Source organism: Sturnira hondurensis, unplaced genomic scaffold (assembly GCF_014824575.4).
Source record: "Sturnira hondurensis isolate 20B ecotype Veracruz unplaced genomic scaffold, ASM1482457v3 Scaffold0010600, whole genome shotgun sequence".
NCBI classification, from domain to species: Eukaryota; Metazoa; Chordata; class Mammalia; order Chiroptera; family Phyllostomidae; genus Sturnira; species Sturnira hondurensis.
Window position 1 is genome coordinate 243,709 of NW_028083231.1, and position 27,683 is coordinate 271,391.

At 45.8% G+C, this 27,683-nt stretch overlaps 2 protein-coding genes across 12 annotated transcripts in view; both read right to left on the reverse strand.

Annotated features, from left to right (window-relative positions):
• Positions 1-1,260: 1,260 nt before the first annotated feature.
• LOC118996023 (paraneoplastic antigen-like protein 5) lies at positions 1,261-2,595 on the reverse strand. Its single transcript, XM_037059232.1, has one exon. It carries the CDS (start codon positions 2,593-2,595, stop codon positions 1,261-1,263), a length of 1,335 nt encoding a protein of 444 aa, XP_036915127.1.
• A 9,690-nt stretch (positions 2,596-12,285) lies between these two features.
• Positions 12,286-27,683, reverse strand: part of ZNF185 (zinc finger protein 185 with LIM domain) — a 53,757-nt gene continuing 38,359 nt past the window's right edge. For all 11 annotated transcript variants that reach the window (XM_037059252.1, XM_037059249.1, XM_037059247.1 and 8 more), the window contains 6 exons: positions 24,451-24,648; positions 20,765-20,845; positions 18,367-18,438; positions 17,155-17,257; positions 15,544-15,642; positions 12,286-14,542 (listed from right to left, as the gene is read on the reverse strand). In XM_037059252.1, the coding sequence (XP_036915147.1) occupies positions 15,544-15,642; positions 17,155-17,257; positions 18,367-18,438; positions 20,765-20,845; positions 24,451-24,648 (553 nt within the window). In that variant the 3' untranslated portion in view covers positions 12,286-14,542. The remainder of the gene's footprint in view (positions 14,543-15,543; positions 15,643-17,154; positions 17,258-18,366; positions 18,439-20,764; positions 20,846-24,450; positions 24,649-27,683) is intronic.

Below are 27,683 nucleotides of genomic sequence, written 5' to 3' on the forward strand. Positions count from 1 at the left end.
TGCCCAGTTCAGGGAGCAGCCTGCCCCAGGGCATGGAGAACAGGGTTCCCCACAACTGGCACCCCAGAGGTGGCCCCTAACATTTCCTAGTTCTGTGCAGGTGGCAGTTGCCTTCAGGTACCCCTCATCTAGGCCAGGGAAGGCTGCTCAGGGATGCTCCCAGGCTGGCTGCCAGAATTGGCAGGGTTTAGGCTGGGTCTGGACTTGGTTGGCACTGGCTGTTAGTGACTGGTGGTTTTCCAGGCCAGTGCCAGTTCTCCCGTCTGCTCTCCTGCGATCTCCAGTGGCCCTACACAAACACACAGAACAAAACACTGCCCCCTAATAACTGCCCCCTTCTCCCCTGCTCACCTTCTCCTTGTTATCCTCCTCCTCTTTTTCTCCTCTTCCTACTGCTCCTAGTTATTGTCCTCCTCCTTCTCTCCTCCTGCTCTTCCCCTCCTCCTCCTGCTTTAGAACAATTGTCCCTGCACCCACTCCCACAAAAACCAGCCGTTGGGTCCTAACCCAAGTACCCAGCAACCCCACACACAGTCTGAGCCTAAGCTCTCACCCGGGGCTCTTCTCCACTCATTCTTTGCTCTCCTGCTCCACAGCACCTTCCAGGCTGCAGAGGAAAGTGCCTGCAGGCTGGCACTAAGCTCTCCTGGCCTCACTTGCGCAGGGGCTCAAGGGTGCTGCCTTCCTGGGGTTCCCCCAGAGCAGTGTAGATAATTCTGAAGACGGGCTGGACCCTGCGGCCTCTCTTCAAAGGGCGCACCGCCTCTCTGCCACACAGCTCTTCCTCACTGGTGCTGACTTCTTTCAGCGGGGGTGGCCCTGGGGAAGGCTCCTCTGGGCACGGTGTAGCCTGGGGGCTTGTTGGCATTCTTGGCTCTGAGTCCACAGGATGGGTGTTTGGGGGTGGCAAGATAATGGGGCCGATGCCAGAGGCCCCAGCTGCAACTCCTTCAGCCTCTGCAATCGCAGAGTCTCTGCTCATGGCTGGAGCACCCCATGTGCTGGGTGTGGCGGCCCCCTGCTTGTGTTGCTGGTACCTCTTCAGGCCCCTGTACTTGGCTCTCCCTGAGGTGAATCTGACTTCATGGGTGCAGTCTTCTTCAGTTGGTGGAGGATGAGGGGGCCTGGCCTGGGCCTCACTGCCCTGCCCCTCTGCCTCACTCAAGTCCTTTATTTCTTTTGACTGTCCCTTCCCCTTGTTAAAATCTTTCTGATGCCTGTTAGGAGAAAGGGTGCCTAGATCTTTTGAGCCTATGCTTCCTAGGGCTTGGGATGGCTCATGGCCCCAGCCCCTGCCTCGTTTTCCGACTCTTCTGCTTCAAGCTGAGGGCTCTGCTTTGGTGGTGTTATGTTTTCAACCTTTGGGCATGTGGCGTGGTTGAGACCTTCCTCGACATCAGAGTCGCAGGATAGTTGTTTGCGCTTTAGTGACGAGGCAATTCCTTTCTGAGTGGTCTGAGTGCTGCTTTCACAAAATGCCTCTGCCTGTGCAATGACCTGAGGTGTGATAGGATCACTGGTTTCTTCTAATACCTGTCTGCTGGAGACCTTTTGGCCCCTTCGTACAGGCCTTTGCATCTGCTTTGTCACTGCCATGCTGGTTTCCCACTCCTCTTCATCTCGAATGAGCTTCATTAACTCCAGAAAAGTGGGAGGACACCCTCGCCGATCCAGGAGCTCGAGCTTGCCCCGGAGGCTGCTGGTCACATTGGCCCGAGCTAGAACATGTTTCAGGCGAATCATATCTGCACTTCGCACTGACAAAGGACTGTGCTGCACGGCTTTCTGCAGTAGGGGCTCTAACCGCACCAAAAACATAGAGATTTTCTCTCCAATCTCCTGACAGGTCTGGAGGAACTTAAACTGTGAGGTTCTATAGTCCTCTTTATTCCCAAAGATCTGCTTCAGGGCATCTAGGCATTGCTCCACAGTCATAGAGTCATTGTTGACCTGGAGCACCCGCATGATGGACAGGGCTGGGCCGCATAGGCTCTCCAGCAAACGCCTCCTCTTCTCCACTTCAGACACTTGCCACATTTGCATCGTCTCAGTGACATGCTCCAACCAGACTTCAAAGTGCTCTTCACCTGGGCTTGGGAAGGCAGTTCCTGAAAACATTTTGAGTTTTCGGTACCACATGTTTTCTTTCAGAGGCTGCAAAGCTATTAGTTCAACTGGGGAAATATTCTGTGGCTCCTTGGTCTCCATGGGAGGGCTATACCCCAGGGCTTTGGCCACATCTACCATCCTCCGGCCCTCAGCCTTCAGGAAGTAGCTCAATCTATTGATGAATTCCTCATCTGGGTTACGGGGTTTTACCACCACTTCCCAGGAACCTCCCTTTCCTGGTATCTGACTGGGTACTGTAGCATAATTGATGGTGTCACCCAATTCAATGAAGACTGCCTTAGCATTGTCTTCCCGTCTGAACATTATGCCAAGCACCCTGTATGGGTAAAAGGGCTGTAAGCCTGCCCTCACAGTATCTTTAATTTCATCCTCAGTACACTCCACAGGGATTCCCACAATCAGCAGGGCCTTCCTGGGGTCCAGGTCCATCCCCTTGCACCAATCCTCTAACAGTGTCACAGCCATTGCTCCTACTTTCTATGGACTGATCTAATACTAAGTGTAGTAATTTGCTCACAGAGTTTGACCAAGACTCAGTCAATTCTGAGCCAATGCCAAGTACAAAGGCAGAAGAGTCCCAGGTTTCCACCGCCTGTAATACAAAAGGGGTGAAAGCATCATAATTGCCCACCCTCACTAAGTGCCCCCCTACCCCACCCCCACTCATGGGGATTCAGTTCTTGCCTCCCAGGGCTCCCCTAATCATTTGGTAGAGTGTAGAATGTAGAAAAGTCTCCCCAGGTCAAACTCCCCCTACTCATCCCTTCCCTGCTGACCTCCTCCTGCCGTGGGTTTCTCCTCAAAGTCGGAGGACTCTGCTGCATGTGCTTCTGATGCCTGTGGTGAAAAGGTCAGCATCAGGAAGCAGAGCCTGATGCCTGGGAGCACTGAAAAAGCCCCCCAAGTAGTAGAGACCAGGAGCATAAGCTAGTCCCCTGCACAAGGCTATGCAGGCCCAGGGCATCTGTACCCTCTTTGCCAGGGCAAAGGTAGGGGAAGGGCAACACAGAGTTCCCCTGTTTCTCAGAAAATGACTGATGGATGAGAAAGATGGCTGGAGTTTTGCACAATGCAATTAAACTGGTGGGTGTGGAGAGTTGCAGTGTTGTCATGAATACCAAAAACAGCAGGGACTATGGGTTTCTATCACAGATGTGGTAAGGTTAAGACCCCCAAGAGCAACAGGTAATGTCATTGGCTTCCAACCAATGAAGTGTCATAGCAACAAAGGGGTTGGAGGATGTGAGATGAGAGCTGGACAGCAAGGACTGAGTGTTCAAAAATCAAGAACTTGAGCTTCCGGCTAAAATGGAAGTGTAGATAGATATGCTTTGCTTCCTCGCACAACCAAAACAAAAATAACAACCAATTTAAAAACAAAGAACAACCAGAACTGACAGAAAATCAAACTGTATGGAAGTCTGACAACCAAGGAATTAAAGAAGAAACAATCATCTAGATTGGTAGGAGGGGTGGAGATGGGCAGTGGGGCAGACAGGATGCACAGCAATGTGGCAGCTGGCAGACTGGGAGGTCCCACATTTGCATGCGGGTAAACTGGGAGGAACAACTAGGGAGACAGACCATGCAACCCAGGGTTCCAGTGTGGGAAAAGAAAGCCTCAAAACCTCTGGCTGTAAAAACCTGTGGGGGTTGCAGCAGTGGGAGAAACTGCCAGTCTCACATGAGAGTCCATTGGAGAAACCCATGGGGTCCTAGAACATACATAAGCTCACACACCTGGGAATCAGCACCAGGGAAGAACCCAAAAGGGCACAATTCAACTGTGGATAGTGGAGGAAGTGCTTGTAAGAGGGGTAAGAGTCGAGCAAGGACCATTGTTCCCTCTCTGACCCCTCCCTCACATACAGTGCTACAGTATAGTTAAGTGGGTTTCCCAGCCCTGGTGAATTCCTAACATTCCACCCCTTACAATGTAACAGGTGCACCAAGACAAAGAAAGACAGCCCAAATGAAAGGACAGATAAAAACTCAACCCCCCCCCCAAAAAAAAGTAACTAAGCAGCGAGGAGATAGCCAACCTTTCAGATGCAGAGTTCAAAACACTGGTAATCAGGATGCTCACAGAAATGACTGAGGATGGCCACAATATAAATGAAGACATGAAGGCTACACAAAGTGAAATAAAGAAAAATATACAGGGAACCAACAGTGAAGGGAAGGAAACCGGGACTCAAATCAATAATTTGGAACAGAATGAAGAAACAATTCAAAAAATTAGGAGAGGCTTAGGGACCTCTGGGACAACTTTAAATGTTCCAACATCTGAATCTTAGTGGTACCAGAAGGAGAAGAAGAATAGCAAGAAATTAAAAACTTATTTGAAAAAGAAATGGAGGGGAACTCCCCCAATCTGGTGAAGGAACTAGACATACAAGTCTAGGAAGCTCAGGCAGTCCTAAAGAAGTTGCCTTGGCTGGTGTAGCTCAGTGGATTGAGCACAGGCCTATGAACCACACAATCATGGTTTGATTCCCAGTCAGGGCACATGCCTGGGTTGCAGGCCAGTTCCCAGCAGGGGACTCACGAGAGGCAACCATACATTGATATTTCTCTCCTCTCCTTCCCTTCCCCTCTAAAGATAAATAAATAAAATCTAAAAAAAAAACGTTGAACCTAAGGAGGAGCACACCAAGACACATCATAATTACATTACTCAAGATTAAAGATAAGGAGAGAATCTTAAAAACATCAAGAGGAAAGGAGACAGTTACCTACAAAGGAGTTCCCATCAGACTGTCAGCTGATTTCTCAAAAGAAACCTTGCAGGCAAGAAGGGGCTGGAGAGAAGTATTCCAAGTTATTAAAGGCAAGGACCTACATCCAAGATTACTCTATCCAGCAAAGCCGTTATTTACACTGGGAGGGCAGATAAAGTGCTTCCCAGATAAGGTCAAGTTAAAGGAGTATATCATCACTAATTCCTTATTATATGAAATGTTAAAGGGAGTCATCTATGAAATAGAAGATCAAAACTATGAACAGTAAGATGACAACAGTCTCACAACTATCAACAAATGAACCTAACCCCCCCCCCCCCCAAGAAACCTAAGCAAACAACTAGAACAGGAACAGAATCACAGAAATGGAGATCACATGTAAGGTTATCAGTGGGGAGGGGGAGGGAGGAGAATGAGGGAAAAGGTATAGGGAATAAGAAGCATAAATGGTAGGTACAAAATAGACAGGGGGAGCTTAAGAATAATACAGAAAATGGAAAGGACAAAGAACTTATATGTACAACCCATGGACATGAACTAAGGTGGGGGGAATGCTGGGAGGGGTGCAAGGTCAAAGGGGCAAAGGGGATTAAAAATGAGACAGCTGTAATAGCATAATCAATAAAATATATTTTAAAAAATCAAGAGCTTATGATTTCAAACTGTGTAGGAGCTGGAATCAAGAACAGAAAGGGAACTGGAAAAAGTCACCAGTGCCACACTGCAGGGGACAGACAACTCTCCCTCTAATTGTTATCCTGCCCTGCAGCCTGTACACCTCGACAGGCAGCCCATCCCTCTCCTGCCCTTTGACAGGGTTTACAGAGGCTCCTCCCAACATAGGCCCACCTCATGGCTGCTCACCAAGTTGAGTAGTGCCCTCTGGCGGTGCAGATGCGGCGATTTCACCAGTACTCAAGAGTCAGCTCTCTAGCTCTGTCCACAATTGCGCAGTTCCTGGCCCCAGGGTAGGTGGTACCGCTCCACTGGACCTGTTTCCATAAAATGCAGAGGTATTTTACTAGGATTCTGACCCACGTGCTTCTGCTCCGGCTGTACCAATTCTGAATCTGCGGAGCTGTGCATTAAGTACCCCGGCGCCGGGATACAAAAGACTGCTCCAAGTTGTATTGCTACAGCAGAAGGAATCCTACTTTAAGATTATTACCATACACCCAATTCCACACTCCTACCCTTGCCCTCATATCCACCCACTGCCATGACGCCCCCCACTGAAGCGCAGCATCTAACCCAAGGCCCAAGCACCAAGCCCCGCCCCCACCAAGCCTGCGCTCTGACACCAAGCTCTAGCCCCACAGAAGCTCTAGCCCCGCCCCCCTGAAGAATCACCCGATACATTCTACCCCTCCCAAACTCTGCCCCCACAAAGTCTCACCCCTTCCCAAGCCTTGCCCCCACCAAACCCCACCCCACGCAAGCACAAGCACAAACCCAACGCCAAGCTCCACCCCCAAAGAAGTTCAATCCCTGCCCCCACCCAAGTCCTAACTCCACCACTTATGTTCCATCCCTACCAAACCCTGCCCCCACCTAAGCCCAACTCCTACCCCACCAGCCTCCCATTGCCATTACGCTGGGCCCCCCACCCTAGGACTCACACCCCTTACACACTCCCTACCTCAAACACCCCCTATTCTGGTCAGTGGAGGTTAGCAGAGGAGGGCCAAAGCCATTTTCCCTAAGGGTTCTGGGCAGGGTTAGGTGTGGACTAGATTCCTCTGCAGTACTTAAACTGGTCATTGTGTGTGGAAATGGCAGGGAGCCAGTGGGGTGCCTGGCTCAATTTAGTGGTATCCCACTTCAGGAGAAACTATACAGGTTTCTAGGGGTCCACTGGCCACTGAGATGCCAAGGAACATGGCAAAGGCCACTAGGGGGTGGGGGAGAAAATTTCTGAGGTTTGGGTTGCTCTCTGTGCCCAGGGCTCTACTTCATACCTGCTGGAGATCCGCACAGGCCAGAGCGCTCGAGTATGGCAGCCACCACACATCTGCTGCCGCTGCAGCCGAAGTGCAGACTGGGTAGGGAGTTGTTGGCGGGAAAACGTTATTGGGTGCACACGGCCCCCTGGCGACTGCGCCCTTGCAGTATGCACCTACTTCCCCTCTGGGAAGGCGGTCTCTTTGCCGCGCCCCTGATGTGTGTGGGTGGACAGACTATTCAAATCAAGCTGGGGGCAGCGTACATTCAGTCTCGGTTTAGCAACAAGCTAACCAGCAGACACATGGGGGGCACGCAAGGCCTAAGAGCCATTTACGGCGCTTGTTGCACTCTTTCCCATTGGAAGAGAGCCGAGATATTACAATCTCCATTGACTCCTCCTATTTGAATATTACAAGAAGTCAACACAGGGCCGAGTGCAAAAGTAAAGCCCCAGAGAGTGCTTTCTAAGGAAAAGTCCTGTTCCCTGTTTATTTTTTCTTAGACTGTGTTCTAGGGGAGCATGGCAAAAGTACAGCTGCTCCCTGTATTTTACAAGGGCATGAAAATTTTAAGAGTTCACTAAGAGACAGAAAACTATCAAGTTCCATTCTCCCATTATTCTATTGATTTCAGGAGCAAATATTACCCACCTAACATCTAAACTGCTTCCTGCTCTTCGCGGAAGGAGGTTTCTTCCACTGATGGGAGACTGGAGTGTTTGCCCTGGGCCCCGCAGGACCCAAACACACTGTCCTGTGCTCAGAAATGGGCGCGACTGGGGCACAGGTATCACAATGGAAAGTGTGCACAAATTTCCAGCAGATCTTGATAAAAATGCAAGTCCTAGTCAGGAGGAAGGGATCAAACTAAAAGGCTGCTGTTTCTGGCAAGCTGGGTGAGTCCAATGCTGCAGATCTCTGATTAGGCTTTGAGTACCAAGGCTCTGAAGCCTGCAATTACTTTTCAGGACCAGAAACTGTGTGCCTTTGGTGACAGAACAGATTTATATTGCTTTACTGGGGATACAAAAGAACAGGCTTTTTAACAATGTTTTAATAAAAATATTTAAAACAAAATGTTATTTTTTAGTTTTAATTTTTCAATTATGCTTGACATTAGGTATTATATTAATTTATTAGTTTCATGTGTACAGAACTACTATTTACAAAATGATCCCCCAATAAGTCTAGTAACTATCTGGCACCATACATGGTTATTAAAATATAATCGGCTATATTCCCTATGCTGTGCTTTACATCCCTGGGACTATTTTGTAACTACCAATTTGTACCCAGAGGATATTATGCTAATTGAAATATGTCATAAAGGGTAAGACAAATGCCCTTTCAAATACAGACAATAAAGATGAGTATAATTTCACATACATGTGGACTCTAAAGAACAAAATAAGTGTACAAACAAAACAAAAACATTCAGATACAGAGAACAAACTGATGGTTCCCAGATTGGGGGGTGGGGTTGGGGGCCTGGGTAAAAAAGGTGAAAGGATCAAAAAATATAAAATTGAACAAAGTTTTAAATGAAATGTTACTGAGCAAGATATTTGCAGGCATCACCTTATTTCTCTTTAACTGCAGATGTTTGTTATGTCTGAGATGGGGAGCACAGACCTCAATAGGCCTCACTTAGTAAGAACACAGTTTTAAGAGTCTGTTAAGTCAATCTACTTCCCACTCCAAGAACAGGCAGTTACTTGGTGCTGTCAGAGAGTTGAAGACCCTAGGTGGAATATTTTACTTGAGTGGTCTCAGAACACAAGGTCATTGTGGCTCTGTGAAACCACCACATGGTATTACAGGTATTATAAGGTATCTCAGACGGCAATGTCATGGAAAGAGCTGTTCTGGCCCTGTGATTCTGGAAAACAGTGAAGGTTAAGAAGTGTTCCTGAAAATATATAACATTATATTAGTTTCAGGTGTACAACATGATGAATCCGTATTTGTATATATTGAAAAATGATCACCACAGTAAGCTTATAGTTAATAACCATCACTACCTATAGTTACAATTTTCGTTCTTGTGGTGAGAAATTTTATGCAGTACAGTGTTGTTAACTACAGCCATCATGCTGTACATCACACCTCGTAGGATTTATTATTTATCTATCTATCTATTCCTTTGTATGTATGCATATACGTGATATTTTTAAGTGAACTTATTCTGAAAAAACTTCATTTCAACAATAATTGTGATTTATATGTAGTATGTCAGCTCTAAAGTTTTCAAGATCTTTTGGTAACTTACAACCTTACACTTATACTAAATTAAGTATATAAGATATGAGAATGTGTTTTTGTTAAGGAAAAAGAGTAGTATCTTGTCCAAAAGTAAAATGGTTGTTCCAGAATGACAAAAATTAAAGTGTAGGAGTGTGAATGAAAAAAAGTTCGGTGGAAAGTAACCTCACTGGATGATCTGATCCTAAATTCCTAATTGTGCAGGTCATGGTGGGTAGTCATGCCCTGTAACTTTTTAAGCAAATTCTGTTCATTGTTTTTGTGCATCTAGGTTAACACCTTTGAGATGACAGGAGTAATGCCCTTTGAAGGCATAACCATGCTTAAGAAAGCACATAATCTTGCTAACTCTCCTGTGTTTCAATCCTGGCCTTGCTTTTTCCCTTACACTCAAGTAATCTTCCTGTATTTCCACCTTAATTTCAAATGCATAAAAGAAGCTTCAAAACTGTTTGTTATTCTCGGGAGCATTTTAGATCTTGCTTCAAGACATATGTGGTCAGTTTAGCTCAAATAAACTCTTATTAAAAAATCTCTACAGGTTTATGCATTTTTTACAGTAAAAGTACAAAACCTGAATCAGTATGGAAAGTTGTAGAAGCTTCGCAGAATAGAAATTTTATTTCTTGTGTTCAGAGCTGGCTAAAGGTCAATGGGTTTATTTGTGAGATATTTAAAAATGAGTTGTAATATCAAATAGTACACTGATGCAAAAGTAGAATTAGATTTTATCTGTTAAAATGCATTTTTTTCTTAGGTCACTGGTCTGCTCTTCATAGGAGGTTGTAAAAAGGTTTCTTTTGCTTTTAAAGTAATCCACGTAGAAAGCAGAGGTTCAACTTCTTAGAATAATTTCCTTTGCTTTATGTTGACTTTTTCATGTCCTTAGTTACTTGAGAGCCAAGCCTTCTCACTTTGGAAAGAACTAAGATTCTTTACCATTATATTACTTTTTATATTTACTTTTAAAATATTTTGTCACTTTAAATAGAAAGCCATGTAGTGTGTCTCATTAACACATGATCTTATTTAAGCAAGAATTCAAACCTCCTGACAACTTTGATATTTTGATTTCCTAAACTCAAATATAATCTTGATCTGAATCTTCTTTGAGGGACCTTGGAAAACAACAAAGGATCTTGTAAAGACAGAGGTGGGAGAAATAATTAGGTTTATTTGATATATCGAGTTGGGAGGCTTAGTCAATCAGAAGAGATGCCTAACCTTCCCTAGGTTAAATTTGTGTGGACAAAATGTTAGCAATATAAATATTTCAGGAACTGTATGAAGTTTCATTCCTAGAGATTTTTCAATGCCTTTGCTGTCTACAATATGTCCTGGTTCTGCTTTGCCTGACATTAAACAAGAGTATAGCATTATCAGTCATAATTTCAGTTATTTTAAAAAATGTTTTATGCCAAAGAAACAGCCAAATTTCTATGTCAAGGCATGACTTTTGTAAGTCTTTTGTCATGCACAGACAGTTTTTATTTTACACTGAGGCTTCCCTGAAATCACTTGTAATCAGCTACAGGCTAAAATGCTCCTTCTTCAAGAAAAAGGGCCTGTCTCACACCCCCATGTGAAGGACTATGACAGGTACTCTGAGGGCACAAGTTTCTGATGACATTGGTTAAATAGCTTTGAGATCCTACCCCTGGACTGAATCAGAATTTCCAGAACTCTAGTGAAGAAATTGATTGATTCATGAGACTGCTAACCCAAGACTGAGCAGAATTGAGAATTAATTACATAGGGCTAAATGAACTCATGAAGGATGATTATGGGTTTTGTTTGGAATGTTACTGATGTTTAATGCTGTATTTTCTGGATATAAGGGACTCCTATCTCTTTTCTTATAAGCTATCCATATATTGTAACGATTTAGTAAACTATACTTTTATAACAGAAATTAAACACATCTTTTTCTCACTGCCCAATCCCTTCAGAATTTGTCATTTCTTTTCAAGCATTTTTATTTTCATGGTGATACAATTACTTGCCTAGATTCGATAAGAACCTGCCCTCCTTCTTAACAGGATGTAATTTGAAACATTGGTTATAAAACCAAGGCTCTGACTGGAATGTCAATTTGAGAAAGATTATCATAGAATGAAATATGACCTGACAATAGGGTATTAGGTAGTAACTAATACTACCCTATTTTTTTTTTTTTAGGTTTTAGGTTTTTAGGGAGGCATACTGTCACCAACAAGTCCTGGAAATACCTGGTTAGGATCTGTAGCTGTAGTCCTTATCTTTTGAAGTAAGAAAACCTCTTCACCCTTTCCCATTTGTGCTCATGTAGCCCAGATGGTGGCTGTGGCTGGGGTGAGAAAGTAGCTACAGGGACACTAGTTTAGTAGCTATTGAGCACTGGGTCCCTCTGCTCTGTAGTGGAGGGAATTCTCTGTCTTGTCTTCTTATCTTTGGACGGATTTTTTGATCATCCTTTCCTTTGTCCCTCAACTGGATGGTAGGCAAATTGTATTTTCAGATATAAAACTCACAAGCATGGATCACTTGATAGGCAGAACAGTGATTCAACAGGAGTCTAACAGCCTGGGGCACTGGCCTAAATGAAAAAAAATGAAACTGTCTTGCCCATTGCTACACATCTGGAGGAATAAGTTCAGATGTCTGTGGGAAGGCACATCTGAGGAGGGTGTTTGAAGATGCATATTCAGAATTACTGTCAAAGAAGAGTTGATGGATGAGACCAGGGGTGTTTAATCGGGAGATGAGTTCACAAAGAGAGAACCTAATAAGCACCTTCTTGTATTTTAGGGGTTGGAACATGAGAGAGATTATAGATTACTAGTGGGTGATAAAGGGAAACAGAACTTCATTGAAGACTGTATTTTCTAAAGTCGGGCCTGTTCACAGACAGAATGGGCTTATAAGGGACTGTGCTCCTGGTCACTGCAAGTGTGCAGGAAGGAGTAGAAGGCCATTTGTCTGCAATGGTAATGAAGGGCAGGGTGAACCCAAAACAATAAAACATTTTTCATTATGATCTGACAAGTTTAGAAGTCTTTCTTTTGCGCATGAATAGTTACTAGATCTTGCTATTTTTTCTCTTTAAATTTCATGCTTTTTAAATTATTTTCACTTTAAAGTAGCTTTTGTAGAGAGAATGGCTTCAGGTAATAGGAGAAATCACACAACCAAATACACCAAATTATTACACTTAAAAAAGGAAACCTTAATATTGACAATGTAGTATCTTAACATTTATTACAATTGTGTGCATTGATACAGGTTAAGCAAGTATGATTAAAAACATTAGGCGATTAAAAAGAAGCAAAAGTGTAAAGCAACCACCCCTCTTCCTTGACTCTGCAGAATTCCTGCCTTTTTAGATTGAAAAGGTTACTTTTGATTGAAATAAATATTGATTTTGCAAGGTTTCTGTCAATCTCTTGCATGTTGGTTCTAAAACTCCCTTAAATGGCAGAGTGTACCTTGAAGGTAGGGAAGCCAGACTATCTTGGACCTCTTTATCCTGCACTCTACACTCTATCAGCTGACCCTGTACCAAGACTCAGGGATGGAACATCCCACCCCAAGGAGTGACCTTACCTTCCTTTCACTCATTCACTCAGCATCTATGTGTCAGTGCCTACCATGTGCAAAGTCTCATGCTACAGGCTAGACTTTTGAAAGACTAGCTTATATTAATGTTGATAACTGTACCACTTGTTTTCTCCAGAGCAAATCTGATGTCCATCTATGCAAATAAATGGAATGTTCCACTCTGATCATTTGGAGGGAAGAACAAGTCCACCAGTCAGGGTGCACAGGGCTCAGAAACTTGAGAGATGGAGAAACATTTTCTAATAAAGAGAATAGGCCCTCATTTTTAATTAGAAATACTCTCAGATTGTTCTTCCTCTTGAGGAGCTTACACAGTGTTGCTGGTCCCAAAGGCAGAGGAGCACAATTGAACCTGAGCAGAGCATCACTGACTATATGGACGGGCCTGCAGCTGTCCAACCAGCCAATAGGTTTCTACTAGCTAGCTAGGGACAGAGTCTTGACTGGACAATAGAAGGTCACTGAAGGCCCTGTGTTCAGATCAGCTGCCCCACTGAAACTTTCCCTGGGGTGACAAACTCCTCTTTGGGAAGGTCTCTGAGTCGTATTTCTTCCCATCTAAGAGCATTTCAGTTCAAAACTATTTTTAAAAAGGAGGAGAGGGAAGGGGGACAGTTTGGCCCTTGTGGTACTTCATGGGGTGACCCAGGATACCCAAAGGAGGAGCGTGATTTCACACCTTCCCCATGGTGTTAGAGTTTGTCAGGGGAAACTGTGTTACCTGGTAAGATTAGGTAACTTCTGCACAGTGCTTGGCACATACCCAGCACCAAGTCAGTGCTTGTTGTCATGGTTAGTATTATTGGAGAGAGACAGCAATGGTTCTGCATAATACAATGACCACCTCTCCAAGCCTCAATATCCTCATAGGTAAACTGGGGACAAGACTACCCTCCACAAAGAATTAGAATGGGCATTAACACCATCACTTTGTGACAATGTGTGGCATGTCATAAGGCTTCAAGAAACATTAACTGCTTTCCTTCCTGCTTAATCCTGCTGGAGCGTATACACTCTATAATCTACTTTAGAAGATTTCTGTGTAAAGCTTATGGATTGGGAATTGAGAGCAAAGGTATTAATCAGCTATCAAGATTCAGACACAGATGTTCCTTTGGTCAGTAGCCTCCTAACAATCACATCCCATACAATTTAAAACAAATTGTGTACACTTTCGGATACATGCCCACATGCCTGCAGGAAAGATAACCTCTGCTGTATAGTTAAAGGTGGGTGTAGAGGAGATAATTAAAATCTGCTATATAATTCAATCAAAAGCAACTACCTACCTTTCAAAGTATATGGAAAATTTAAAATACGTATATGGCAAATAGAGAAGCTAAACATTGGCCTATGTCAATCCCTAGCATTCAATGTCTGCAATTTACCCATCAGGGATCGTCAACGGTCTTCAACCTGGTCCCTCAGAAGCTTCAGGGGTCCCCTTGTATTCTAAAGTACCAAAGGTGCACTCAGACTTGCAAATCAAAATGTGATTTGCTCTCTGTCCCAAGTCAGTACACACTGAGCCCAATGCCCCTGCCTATGCCTATTATACCAGGCCACCTAAACTCATCAGGCAGCCAACATGCCTTAAGGAAGCAAAGATGGAATTCTTGTTCAATCTTCTTTGCTCGATCTTGAAATGAGATCATGGATGTGAAGCATTTTCTGAGCTATAAAAAGCTACACACACAAGTAATTATCATAGCATCATTAGCATATGCCACTGGATGTAAGCAAGTTCAACTTGAGAAGGGCAAAGGATGAAGAAACCAAGTGATAAGGGAAGAGCAGCCAGCAACTTGGGATAACTGGGGATGGCTAGACTTGTGCAGAAGTCTTCAGCTTCTTCTTAGCCTGGACAGCCTAAAAGAAAATAGAAGTGGCCATGAGATTAGAAATACACATCCAATCCAACCACCAGTCAGAGGCTCCTGGAGTGGGTGACTGCACCAGGCATCAGAATTAACAGTGCAGGTCAACATGCCTTCTGGAGAGAAGGTAAAACAGGCTTGTTGCTGATGGAACACTTGGTTGCCACCCGTTTCCATTGCTTTCAAAGGAGATATTCTGCTCTGCACTTCCAGCTGAGGAGGTGCTAAAGAGGAGGGGTTGCCAGGATCTGAAAAGGCAGTGCCCTATGGGTGCTGGGTCTTATGCAGCTCAATCGGTGGGGTCAATTCTGCTGGCTTTTAGCATACAGACTTGCCTGCAGGTAGTATTGACCATGTGGCTCAGAGGCTGCCCAAGCAGCCCTTTCTGGTTGGGCCAGCCCCAGAATGGCACCATCCTCTCCCACACATGCCTGCTTACCCTGGCCTTTAGCTGCTGCTGCCCACCCCCTCTGCAGCTGTATCTTATTTAACTGAACACCTTGGCTGTCCGGTTCTTATCTTTTGCTATACAAGCAATGGAAAAGGTGGCCTAAGGGCCTGTAGCAAAGGGCCCTCAAGCTGAATCTGAGGTCCAGGGTTGAGGTCCTGATTCTGCCATCCACTAGCTAGGTGTTTCTCCAGGCCCTTTTTCTTTCTAGGTCTTTACTTCCTTGTCCCCCAGCAACGGTAACAACACAGGCCTGGATGGCCTCCCAGGGCAGCTAGAGGGCTCAACTGAGGTGGTGCAGGGAAGGCACTTCTTGAGAGGAAGAGGCTACAACCTCTGCAAATTGGAAGTGTTCCCAAGGAGTGTCTTTCCACCTAAGACTTCAAAGTATCATAGGACATAGGAACAGAGGACTCAGGGCCCCTGAACATAATAAAAGCTAAGAGAGATATCAGTGTCCTAGGTTGAGACTCAGAGGGAGACCAGGGCACATTTCTTTCCTCTAATAATCTTGGCTGCTTGGCCTCTGGAGTGACAGCACCCACCTAGAAGAGCTTCTCATAGCATTTCCCACAGTGGATGGTGTCACTGTGAATGAAGATCTGATCCAGGAGCTCACCCATTGGCTTACTGCAAATCCCACACTGTAATAGAAAACAAGTTACAGGTCAGTACACAAGTGAGGCACAGTAAAAAAGTGCAACAGGGAGGGAGCACCTGACTGAGGCAGGCAGACACTGAGCAGGAGGCACACCCTGGACTTTGAAGTAGACAATTTAAAAATGGCAGAAAACAGATACAAAACCCAAACTGGAAATGAAACAACAAAACCAGACCCCACAAAAACTAGCAGGCAGGATGATCACACAGTGGTTAGAAGTGTAGGTTGCAGAATTGGGCCTGGGTTTGAGCCCTGAATCCACTAAACAGCTCCTTGAATCACGTTGTTATAACATTGATGAGATGCCAGAGAAACTTAACTTGTTTATATCAATTAGTCAGTGGTACAATTGGTTTTGTTACACATTAAAACTGGTTTCAGCATAAACGTTGTATGCTTAAAGTCACAGAACCTATCAATGACGTTAAGTGAGGACTCACTGTATTACGCTTCCGTCATTTTAGCTACTGTGGGCCAGGACTGGAACCTCAATTTTGCCAAGTGATGGCACTGATCATTTAGGTGGTATTTCTAGGAACACAGAAAAAAATCAATACTTTTGGCTTGCGATGTGCTTCACACTGTGGAGAACAGGGGCCCTGAAGAGCTGTTATGATGCTGTGGCCATGGGTGTCCTCTCTTTTTTCATAATTTGACAACACCAGCTGTTATGTTTAAAATGTTATATCAACCTAATAAAGTTTTAAGAAAAAATTACAATTATGGATATTGTCAGACTAATTTATCCAAATGAGCTTGAGCAGTGGGGTGACCTTTCTCGGGAGGAAGCAGAGTGTTGGCTCTGATGTCAGGACCAGGATTGCAACCCTTGGTTCCAAGCAGCTCTGGAATCCTAGAAAAACAACTCACTTTCTACATCTGTGTTCATGGTCTATAGGGCGGCTCTCAGGCAGCCAGCCTGCCTTCCAAGAATCTTACAAGAATATCAGGCCTCACTGTTTTGTCACAACTCCAATTTCCTGGGCTCCAAGCAGGCAAGTTTAAGATCCCTGCCCCTCCATGTCTCCTCTATATCTCGTCCCCCACCTGTGGACCTGCTTTCCTACTCCTATTCCTTCTGTGCCACGGGTGAGGAGGCAGCTGCCTTTGTTCATGTTCAGCCACCTGGAAAACACCTGTGTGCCCCTTCAGGTCAGACTCCAGACCCATCTCCCTCACAAAGCCCTCCATCAGCGCTACTTCTGCTGTCTGCTTGCCCTGCTCCCCTAAAAAGCCAACCAAACAAGACAGTCTTTCAGACTTACTTTCTCCACGTCTATATATCCTGTTCTCCTATTAGTCCATTCTAATCAGGCTCCTGTCCCTGCCACTCATTCACCTCCTTTGATTTGGAAGCTCATTCAACTCCCAGTTTTGCAAAGCCTGTCAAATGGAGCTCATTCATACTGAGTTCAAGCCTTCTCCACAGTCTCTGAACCCACAGGACTCCCTAACTCTAAACAATGCTCTCAACAGCACCGCCCTTCTTTCTTACCTTAAAGCAATAGTCATGGCAGCAGATGCCAAGATGTTCGAGGGTAATCTTCGGACAGTCTAGAATCTCTCTGTTGCAGTAAGTACAGATCCCTCCAGTTGTTCTGTGTGATGAAAAACAAGAACCTGGTGGTCAGGCTGGCATGCAGACTACTGATGTTATCTAATCAGACCCACTAGTTCCACATAGCTAGGCCCAGGTTTGTTGCCAGTATTCCTAGCCTGCCATCTTTTTCTGTGGTGTGCAATTAGGCACATTGTCCTTGGCCAGATTGGGCCTCTGTAGACCCTCACATTATTTCCCGAAAGTGGTCATGTATCTTTACCTTACTCGCTATCATATGTGTAGATGCCCTGATGAGATTCTTATTCCAGGTAGCTTGCCTGTCTCTGCCCTCAGGCTAGCATATCTACTCCCCTCTAGAACAGGAAGACCCATGTCTTCCCCTACAGGAGACATGTCCTTGTATGTCCTACCTTGCCACCTGTCTTGCTGGCACTTCTGTTCATGCCTGGGGCCACTGAGCCCTGCCTCTTGGCCCACACACTTTTGGACTCCTGTGATATTCACTGTGTAACTCAGACACCTGAGACACATTATTTATTCTCCTAGAACTGTCTCCTTCACTATAACCTGAGTGAACTGCATGTCTTAGATTCCTTGCTCCCTTATTCCAAGAATTGAAAAACAGGAATTCTTTATCATTAAGACTATCCTGTGAACTGATGTCATGTAGTGACAGATTTTGAAACTGTGGAGTAAGGCACTTTCCTCACCTTCATTCATTGCAAATGAATAGTTCCCTCTGGCTCTTTTCTAACTTCTCCATGATGGTAACCCACTTTTCTTCATTTCCCACCCACCACTCTCTTGTGTAGTATTTTTTCCAGTCATATTTGTAAGTTTATAAAGTGATCAAATAGGTTCTAATCCCAAGGGCCTCTCCTGCTGATATGAGCCCCTTAGGCTTTCAGATACCACCATCCCCTTTCTCAGTGGCCCTTTGTGTTCACTCTGCTCTTAACTAGGTTCAAAGACTTTAGTTGACACAAGTGTAATATCCCTATAAGGGACACACAGTGGTGTGACATATCTGAAACTGGATCAGAAGCAGCAAAACAGTAGACAAAAACAAATGGACAACGTGGCAATCTCCCTCAGCTGTTTCTCCTCTGTAGACCTGCAACCTCCCTGGTAAGATAGAAGACTTACCTCTCATAGTATGGTGTTCCAGCATATGGGGATTTCTTCTCCATGTTGAAGGAGTCCTCGCTGCTGCTGATGCTGCAGAGAGTGTGATGGTGAAAGAGGAGGGCAGAAAATGAGAGCCAGGTCACTACCACAGTCAAGTGAGGATGCTTTTCTCATTAACACTGTGGACACAAACTGAGGCATGACTCTGCATGGCCAGCCATTGTCTGTTATGCTAAGTGGTAGCAGAAGTTTTAAACTTGGTGCCAAGGATACACAATTCTCTTGGAGAAGAGCCCTTGCGTGGGGGTCAAAGAGGATCTGCCATGGTGAACCATGGCTAAGATTTTTGAGGGTGTGTATACCATGAGGACCCCCCATTTCACTGCCCAGTGATAAAAGAATGGGGCTTTTTCTCCCCACTTATGTTTCTGCACTATAATGTGTCAATCACCAGGAGCCATTCACAGCAGAAATTAGATACTAGAAATGGTGGAAAGAAAACATTCTAGCGTAATACCTGTGCCTACATTACAGGGTGGGAATAGGAGTGACAGGTTTTTCTTTTTCATCATTTGTCAACAATATGACTTTTTATAATAAAAAGTAATGGTTAAAAAAATTAAACTATTGCCAGAGAAAGGCGATTAAGTACAAGCCCCTGTGGTATACTTTAGTGAAGCTGCCATTCTTATGGGAAACATATGGTGACTCCCCTGAGGTAGCCAGGAAAACTGACTGAGAGGTTAAGCAACCTGCCCGTGGTCACACCCAAAGGAAGGTGTGAGCTAGAGTTTCAGCCCAGGCTCTGATTTCTTCTGAACATTAAGTTTACCTCTGAGCCTCTTCAGGGAAAAGGGGAAAACACACTGGACTACATAATTCTCACTATCCAATAAAGAAAGTATATTGGTTTGGCACAAGATGTAACATTTTCAATTAACGTTAAATTCAATTTTAAACTAGACTTACTTGTCAGAGTATAAGAAATAAATTCAACAGTAGTGAGACTGGGAGAAGAAAAACTGGAAGATGGACAAAGTTCAGTCAAGTGACACTCATACAGGCAAATGCTAGATGGCTAGGGCAGCTCCCCTGGGGTGCTGGAGATTTTTCATACATTATTTATAACCTCAGAACCTCTCTGAACAAAGCTATAGTGACAGAAAATAGACCAGGGGCTGAGGCTGGTGGTGTAGAGAGCTGCTAATGGATACAGGGTTTCCTAAGTGGTGATGAAAATGTTTATGGGGAAGTGGATAGTGGTAATGGTGGCACGACATTGTGAATGTACTAAAAACTACTGGACTGTACCCTTTTAAAGTGAACTTTATGATATGCAAAGTATAACTAAAAAAAGTTGGTGAGGAAAAACCATCCTAAGGAGTTACAGATGAAGAAACTGAGTCTCAGAAAAGTTAATTATCTTGTCCAAAATAATCCAGCCAATGGGGGCAAGGTGGGGCTTGAACATGACCCCCAACTTCATGATCATCATTTCAGAGCAACAGTGAAAACTTGTTCAGAATCCCCAGAGGACCAATCCTGAAATAAGACCAGATGCTTCTCTCTGTTACTAAAATCTTCACCTTAGCAGTAAGATGGTGTCTCCTAAAAAACATTCCCAGGGGGATGCTGTCTCAGTGTAGGCATTTTTTAATCATCACCAAGGATATGCCTATTGATTTTAGAGGTAGGGGAAAGGATGGAGGGAGAGGGGGGGAGAGAAACATTGATCAGTTGCCTCTCACACATGCTCTACTGGGACTGAACCCGAAATCCAGACATGTGCCCTGACCTGGAATGTAATTCATGGGTCTTTGGTTTATGGAATGATACTCCAACCAAATGACCCATACTGGCCAGGGATGTGTGGATTGTTTTTAATTGATGGGGCCTTCCATGTGGCTTCAGGAAGCAAGCAAATGAGCACATGATGAATGAAAAGCTATGCATATATCAGGATCTGAAGTCAAATGTGTGTTCAAATGAGGCAACTTGACATGCTAGAAAGGGTATGGGAACTGAAGAGAGGAGTCTCATGTTCTGGAACAAGATTAAATTAACTATATGGTCTCTAAGGGTCCCATCACTTCTGTAAGTAGTTGTGCTCTCAGTATTTTTTTAAAGCTAGTCTACCGAGAAACAAAGGCAGGCAGAAAGGGATGGCACTGTCAGCCAGGTGTAGCATGACTTAATGATACAGGGGGAACACAAACACACCGAGATAGGCAGAACAGCTGGAAATGCATAAATCATGTCTATAGGCAGTTACATTATTCATCCATTCAATAAATGATTACACAGAAACTACTCTAGGCCAAGTCCTGGATGAGGTACTGGGGATACAGCAGTAAGGACAACACAGTGCCCTGCAGGAGAAGGTCACAACATGAACTATTCAGGGACTTGCTCTTACCTGCTGTAGCGTGAAGACACCAGCTTCCTGGAAGATACCTCACTGGCATTCATGTACTCCTTCATGAAGAGAATCCCTTTGCTGTAGATTGAGCACAGCAAAACAGAAAGAAGTAGACTGAAAGATTCCAAGGGACTGGGCCTGTCCCAAAGGAGGGGTTCAGTACTGGGAGGATCCCCTAGCTGGTTTGATGGAAGCAAAGGAGCTAATGGGAAGGCCTGGGGGCAGAGGTGCTGGTGTGCTCCAGCTGCTGCCAGGCAAGGACAGCAGCAAAGGCAATCTGCTGGACTGCTGAGCCCACTGGGAATTCAAGCTGAAATCAGAGCCCATGGGTTCAGCTTGCTGTGTGTGGAGGTGAGAGCCCTACCTAAAAGAAGGTCCCTGTAGCAAGTGGTGATGTGTTCTCCTTTACACAGATATCAACACAACCAGAGGCTGCTCCAGCCCACCGACTTCAGTACAGTGGACTTTCCACCCCTCTTCTCTGACTGGCATTTTGTTCCTCTTCTTCCAGGACCAGGAGAGCCTCCAGCTCTCCAATCTACACTGCTGGTCCTCTCCATTCTGTGTCAATCTCCATCAGCAATCTAACCTCTCCCTTGTCATTCATGGAGGTCCATAAGCTCAGAAGGTACCTCATCCGGCCAGGCCCCTGGCGACATTGGAACCAAGGAATGCCTCATGCTCAGCTGTCCACATTCCCAAATTTACCCATTTCTGCACCCGATGTCAGCAAAGGCACCTCTGATCCTCCCCCCACACAAATCTCACTCAGCTTCCCCATAATGGTTCTCCCTACACTCTAAAATAGTAGGTGAGGCCAGGAATGCAGGTGAGGGAGTGGATATGTGACTTTCCTTACAGTGGGTAACAAGAGGGAGACAGACATATGCCTGAGCCTCAGAGGGGTTTTTTGGGCCTTTTCAAGAATGTTCCCTAGGAGTTATTACCTACATCCTATGAATGGCAGAGCCCTAGGAAGTATCCCGTCAGCTTACTGGGATAGGAACTCAGGCTGCGCTATATGGCCCCTTAAACAATGGGCTGCTGGGAATTGAGGAAGGCACTAAAGTTAATGTCAGGAAAGTGACATGGGACAGAGGCCTAGTCCTTTTAGCTCTAGGGAGGAAACAGCCCAGAGAACATGTCCTAGGTTGTTCCTTCTTACCTGGTTGAGCTAGGATCCAATTCACTTGGGGAGGCTGAGATGTAAATGTGAGACTGCTCAGTGGCAGTAGTGATTGTAACAGTGACCATACAGCTTGAAGAGTTTCTCAGCATGAAAGAAGTAGAGGAAGGGGTGAGTGTACCCATAGAGAAAGCTGACACCAAACAGGGTCAAACAGGGCTTTTGAATCCTAATCTTTAGACTGCCCTTCAAAGAGTTTTTCTAAAAATGCCAATGTTTTTGAAATAGCCCTTGCATATCATTGAACTTTTGCTGTTCAAGACTCCTGAGGTGAATATGTGGTTCCACCCACTTTACAGATGAGAAAACCCAGGCTACATGAGCCAGGTCACCCTGTGGGTCATTGGCAAGATCCCAATCTTCCAAGACTAGAACTTCCCATTGGAGCCAAGAACCTCAGCCTGTGACTTACTTGCTCAGAGCACATCCATGGGGCTACTAGGGACTTGACAGACATAGCCCAGCTTAAACCCTCAGTGGATGGGACAGCCCCTTCCTAGGATCAGCTTTCCCTCCTCCAACCTTTTAGTGAACTCTTTGAAGAATACAAGGCTGAGGGAGAGAGGGACAAATGAATTTAAGCATCACAAAGGAAGAGACTTGGATGCAGTTCATTCTGGAATGCATCACCTAAGAGCAGAGGCAAAAAACTGACAGATATAATGCTTTTATGAATCTCCGTCTTTGACTACAATGTATATAGCCCTTGCCCTGGAATCTGACCTAGCCAGCTCACAAGGTCTTTCTCTGGCCAGGCCCTTACTTTCACTTTGCCTGCTCCCAGGTTACCAGTCCCATGCAAAAGCTGCTGCAGCTGCCCATTGCAATTCAGGGCAACCTGCTTGGTATCACCACTGCCACTCCTGTCACCCCTGTCTCATTTTTGCCATCCATGTCATATCTGCCCACTATCCAGGAGCCTCAGGCCAACTTTATCAGCCAGGTGCACACTTCCCTGGGCTGATTTTAGTTTCTCTCCAACATGCTACTGCTCAGATCATGCTCTGGATGTGGTCTGCCTCCACCTTGAGCAGGCTCTGGGGTATCATTCCTTTGCCTGAGAATCCAGTGCCCAAGACCTCAACTAGTTTAAGAGTGGGGATCAAAGTGTCTGGCACCCTCTGATCCGCACCCAGTACAACAGTCAGGTAGATAGCAGAGCTGAGGTAAAACATAATACCATGGGGATCCCTCCAGGACTGCAATACGAGCAATGGGAAACCTCCAATGACTGAAAACCTCCACCTCCCTCCTGTAGCCTCTTCTCCCCCTAGCCTGCAAGGTACAGCCCTGGCCTCACCCACCTGATCTCCTATCCCTTCCTCAGTTCACTTCCTGACCTCCAACCACAGTGACCTCTTTTTAGTCCCTTGTTATATGCTCCCTCTCTCATTATGACCTCTGTACATGCTGTTTCCTCTACCCATGTTTTGTTTTCCCAGGTTCTTTGCCAGGCTGGCTCTTCCTTGTGGCTTAGGTCTCAACTGAACTGTCCTTTTTTCAGCAGATAAAGTTTTTGCAGACCATCCTAGCTACAACAGCCCCTACACCCTGGCCTCTCTCCATCAGAGCACTTAGTTTCTTTCTCTTCTGGGCTTACCACAAATAGAAAGGCAGCAGATATAGCACAATGATTAGCAGTACAGGCTCTGGGCTCTGACTGCCTGGGTTCTAATCCCTGTTAGGCTCCTGCCTGGTTGGATGGATATTTGCAAGCAATTTAACCTCCCTCTGCCTTAGTTTCTGATCTGCAGAACAGATAACAGTACCTTCCCATAAGGCTGGTATGAGAACTGAGTGTGCATAAAGGACGAGAATGATGCCTGCACATTCTCAGCACTTGGTAAGTGCTAACAGGTATCACTATGGTGTTTTTGTTATCACATTTATTCATGGGTAGGCTGTGTGCCCCTTGAGGGCAGGTGGGCAGGGCCCTGGCCATCTTGTTCAATAAGTTTATGGCCACTGCCTACAACTGGCTCACATGAAGCTATTCCCAAATTCATGGCCACATTGGGAAGGGATCTCTGGACAGCAACGGGAGCACCTAAATGCTGCCATGCAAGGCCAAACTGGTGGTGGGAGCAGTAAAAGACTTCACTGAACTTCCTTTATCTTTGGCAGGGAGTCCCATATATACCAGAGCACACATTTCTCAGAGATATCCCATCTCCATGAATGGCAAAGGCACCCCACATCCCTCTCCAGAGCCAGATGGCTCTGGTATTCATGGTCCAGATGGCTGCCAGACAACATGGTTCTCTGTGCCAGACCTGGTCTAACAGATTTGATGCTGAGGTTCAAAACTGAAGTCCATGTATACCTATCTCTCGGATGCTCATTGCTAGTCAACTTCCCACTGGCTCCTAACCACTCACACCTGCAGAAGGTAAATGGAATGCTCAGTGTGTCAGGGTTTGTTCTGGGCTGCGAACCATGACAAAACCCTGCCTGTAGGAGCAGGAGCCCAGCACAGTGTAGCACAGAGAACTCTTACCTGTTGGTCTGGCTCTCCACGTCCATGAGCTGCTGGGGTTTTCTGGGGCTGCCCTTCCCCTCTGCAGTGCTGGGGTCTTCAGACTTCTGGGAAAATGCAGCTGGGTCTTCCTGGCCATCTCGCAGGGCTCCAGCCTTCTCTTGCCAGTTCTCTCCCAGCTTGCTGGCCACAGTCTTCTCTTCAAAACCAGCCAAGGGGCTGAGGAAAAATGAGCATCCTTATGGAGCAAGTATTGTGGGACCGGTGCCTGCCCACACACTGCAAGCTGATTGCACCACCCATGGGCATGGCAGCTCCTCTCCTGGATGGTGGGGCAGAAAGGAACGCAAAATGTCCCCCATATCAGGAAGCAGTCTATTTCTTCCTCAGGAGGATCCCAGTATTACTACTCCCTTCCCACCGACAAAGACCATCCCCAGATGTGGTAGGTAGGTGAAGCCAAAGTCTTTTAGGCTTTGCCACCCCATGAATTCAGCAGGGAGGGAGTGGCTTCCTGACTATCCCAGGCATCAAGGTCTTTGGGAAGTCTTCCCTCTCCCCTGGCCTCATTTCATATCAACATCTATACACCCCTCCCAACACCATCCCCTTCCTAAGTAGCTCCCAAGGGCTTTGCTCTCTCTGCTGGTCCCTCCTCCAAACCCTCTATCCTATGTGATGGTGCTGCTACCTGGTAACTTCAGACACTAAAAATGTCATATGCCCACTAGGCCACAGGCAAAGACTAAGTCAGGCTATTGAGAACATAAGCCCAGCATTTCATAAAATAAAAACCGAGTTCACCATCACCTTGACTCTGGCTCATCCTGAACTCAAACCTCCCACAATCAACAGCCTGCCTTCAATTGATGGTGGGGTTACCCAGGGACAAGAAGACCGCACCACCATCTACATCCAGCCCTGAGACTCTATTTATGAAAGTTAATTCCATAGTAGGAAGACTCCCTGCCTTCAAGCAGGAATAAGAGGAAAGCAATTATCATATTGCCCATTTTTGGACAGTATGCCTTGAAAGCAATGTGACTCTTCAGTCTCAGGTGGAGGGAATCAAAATACCTCAGCAAGGAGAAGCCAAATACCATTTCCAGATATACCTGGCAGACCTGCAGGCAAGTGGGTACTGTGCCTTGGTGCGCTGCTTTTACTGACAGTCTGCTGCAGCCCAGCCAGACACCAAAAATGCTCTCCTTAGATAATGCCAGTCCTTTAGCAGCAGGATACCCTGACATACCATCTTCAGCTCTGCCTATGACATACAAAGACAAAGCTGGAAGGCCTAAAGAGTTTGTCTGCTGACTGGGAACCCTGAGGTAGCTTTACCATGGATTTAAGAGTCCTGTTGTATCCCATGTCCTCTATAGAACTATGGTAACAGAGGTTGTCCTCATCAAATTTGTGAATAAAGCCAAAATTGTCTTCAAAAGAGCAATTTGGGGGGGTCTGCTGCAACACAGGGATAAGTATGAATAATGGTCCTTCACTCTCCACCTACAATTGTAGGAGGTGTAATCCACCTGATGTATAAAAAGGAAATCTTACTAAAATGTCACAGGAAGTCTTGCTGAGCAATGCCACAGCCTGGAGGTCTTCCAGGCCCATAATAAATTATCTGGAAGTTAGGCAAGGGAATACTTCTAGCTTTAACTAGATCAGTTATCTAGTAGCCCAATACAGCTACCACCAATTCTCAACACAATCACAGTCACTGCATGGAAAAGAACATCACCTTCCACTCTTGTACCACTTCCAACAGACTCCTCTACTAGTTGACAGTAGCTGTCCACAGTGAATAAATTTGCTTCAAGTTTAAAAACAAAGAGGAAAACAGCTTATGTGTTAGATGTAAAGCCTAATAATACAAGTTTTGTGGAAATAATATGAGCTACTCCATATCTTATTAAGTGAAATCAGGCCAATAAAGCTGGTAAAGGGGAGTAGAGGCCAGCTTTCCGAGTGTCCTTGAATAATTATTTTGGGAGGAGATATTCCTCTTGGGCTGCTTAAAATTCTCTAAGTTTTTGCAAACTTTGTGCCAGGAAATGCTTTACACATACAAATCCATTAACTCTATCAGCAACCCTGTCTGACAGGAACTATTATTATGTCTATTTTAAAGGTGAGGAAATTGAAGCACAGAGTTAATAAGATACCCAAGGCCACAGGACAAGTCACAGAGCTTAGATTTAAAATTAAGCACTGGAGTCCAGGCTCTTAATCACTGTACCATGTCAGCTCTTTCTGTAAATGTGCTGAAGCAAAACCAAATTAGAAAGGGTAGAATTTCTCAAATTTAAGACAATTCCACCATCCTACAGGATCTCTCCGCCCACCCCCATCACCCTTCCTCACCCAATTCTTGGAAACTAAGCCCCTTCCCACGGAGTCCCAGCACCCAGAGAAGGTAGGTCCGCCCTGCAGCTGCCCTCCCTACGTAAGCCCCTGCCCCCAGACAGCTCTGAAGACCAGGGTCCAGGGACGACTGACTCCAGGGCACCCTGCCAAACAGGATCGGGGTACAGGATCCCCTTTTGGCTGCTTGCAGGTATTCACCTCCCTTCTTCTCTCCCACCTCCGCATGGACTACGGTGGTAGAAGGGTCTTCAACTCCAAGGACAGTGGAACACTACGTTCACCAGGCCAACGGGGGAAGGGCAGCTGGAGTCTAAGGCGGCCCGACCCATCTGTGATCCTCGCGCTCCATCTGTCGGCCAACGCGGGCACAGCCACAAGAGAAGCGCGAGGAATCCGTTTTGTGGGTGGGCAGCCATTTCACTTTGTGGATGGTCACATTTCCCAACAGACACTGCGACCAGAATTTGCGGCTGCAGGGAAATGGTGGCTTGAGTAGGCGCACGCGCACTGGGAGCAAGCCCACTCTCCGGACGCAGGCGCACGCATGCGCAAGATCAAGGCATGCACTCACGAGCGCATGCAGAACGGTTTCATGCTTGTGCGCAGGCGTGCGCACTCCACGCAGAGGCGCACGCAAAACGTTTCATGCTGGTACGGAGGCGCACGCCCACTTGAGCGTAAGCCACGCACGCACAGGCGCACGCAGAAAGGTTTCATGCTGGTGCGCAGGCGCATGCACGCACGCGCTGAAACCGCGCACGCACAGGCTCTCGCAGAAAGGTTTCAAAGCTAGTGCGCAGACGCGCGCATGCAGGCTGGGCGCGGGCCCCCAGGCCGGGCGCAAGGCACACACACGCAAGCGCATAAGGGGTCTTAGTCCC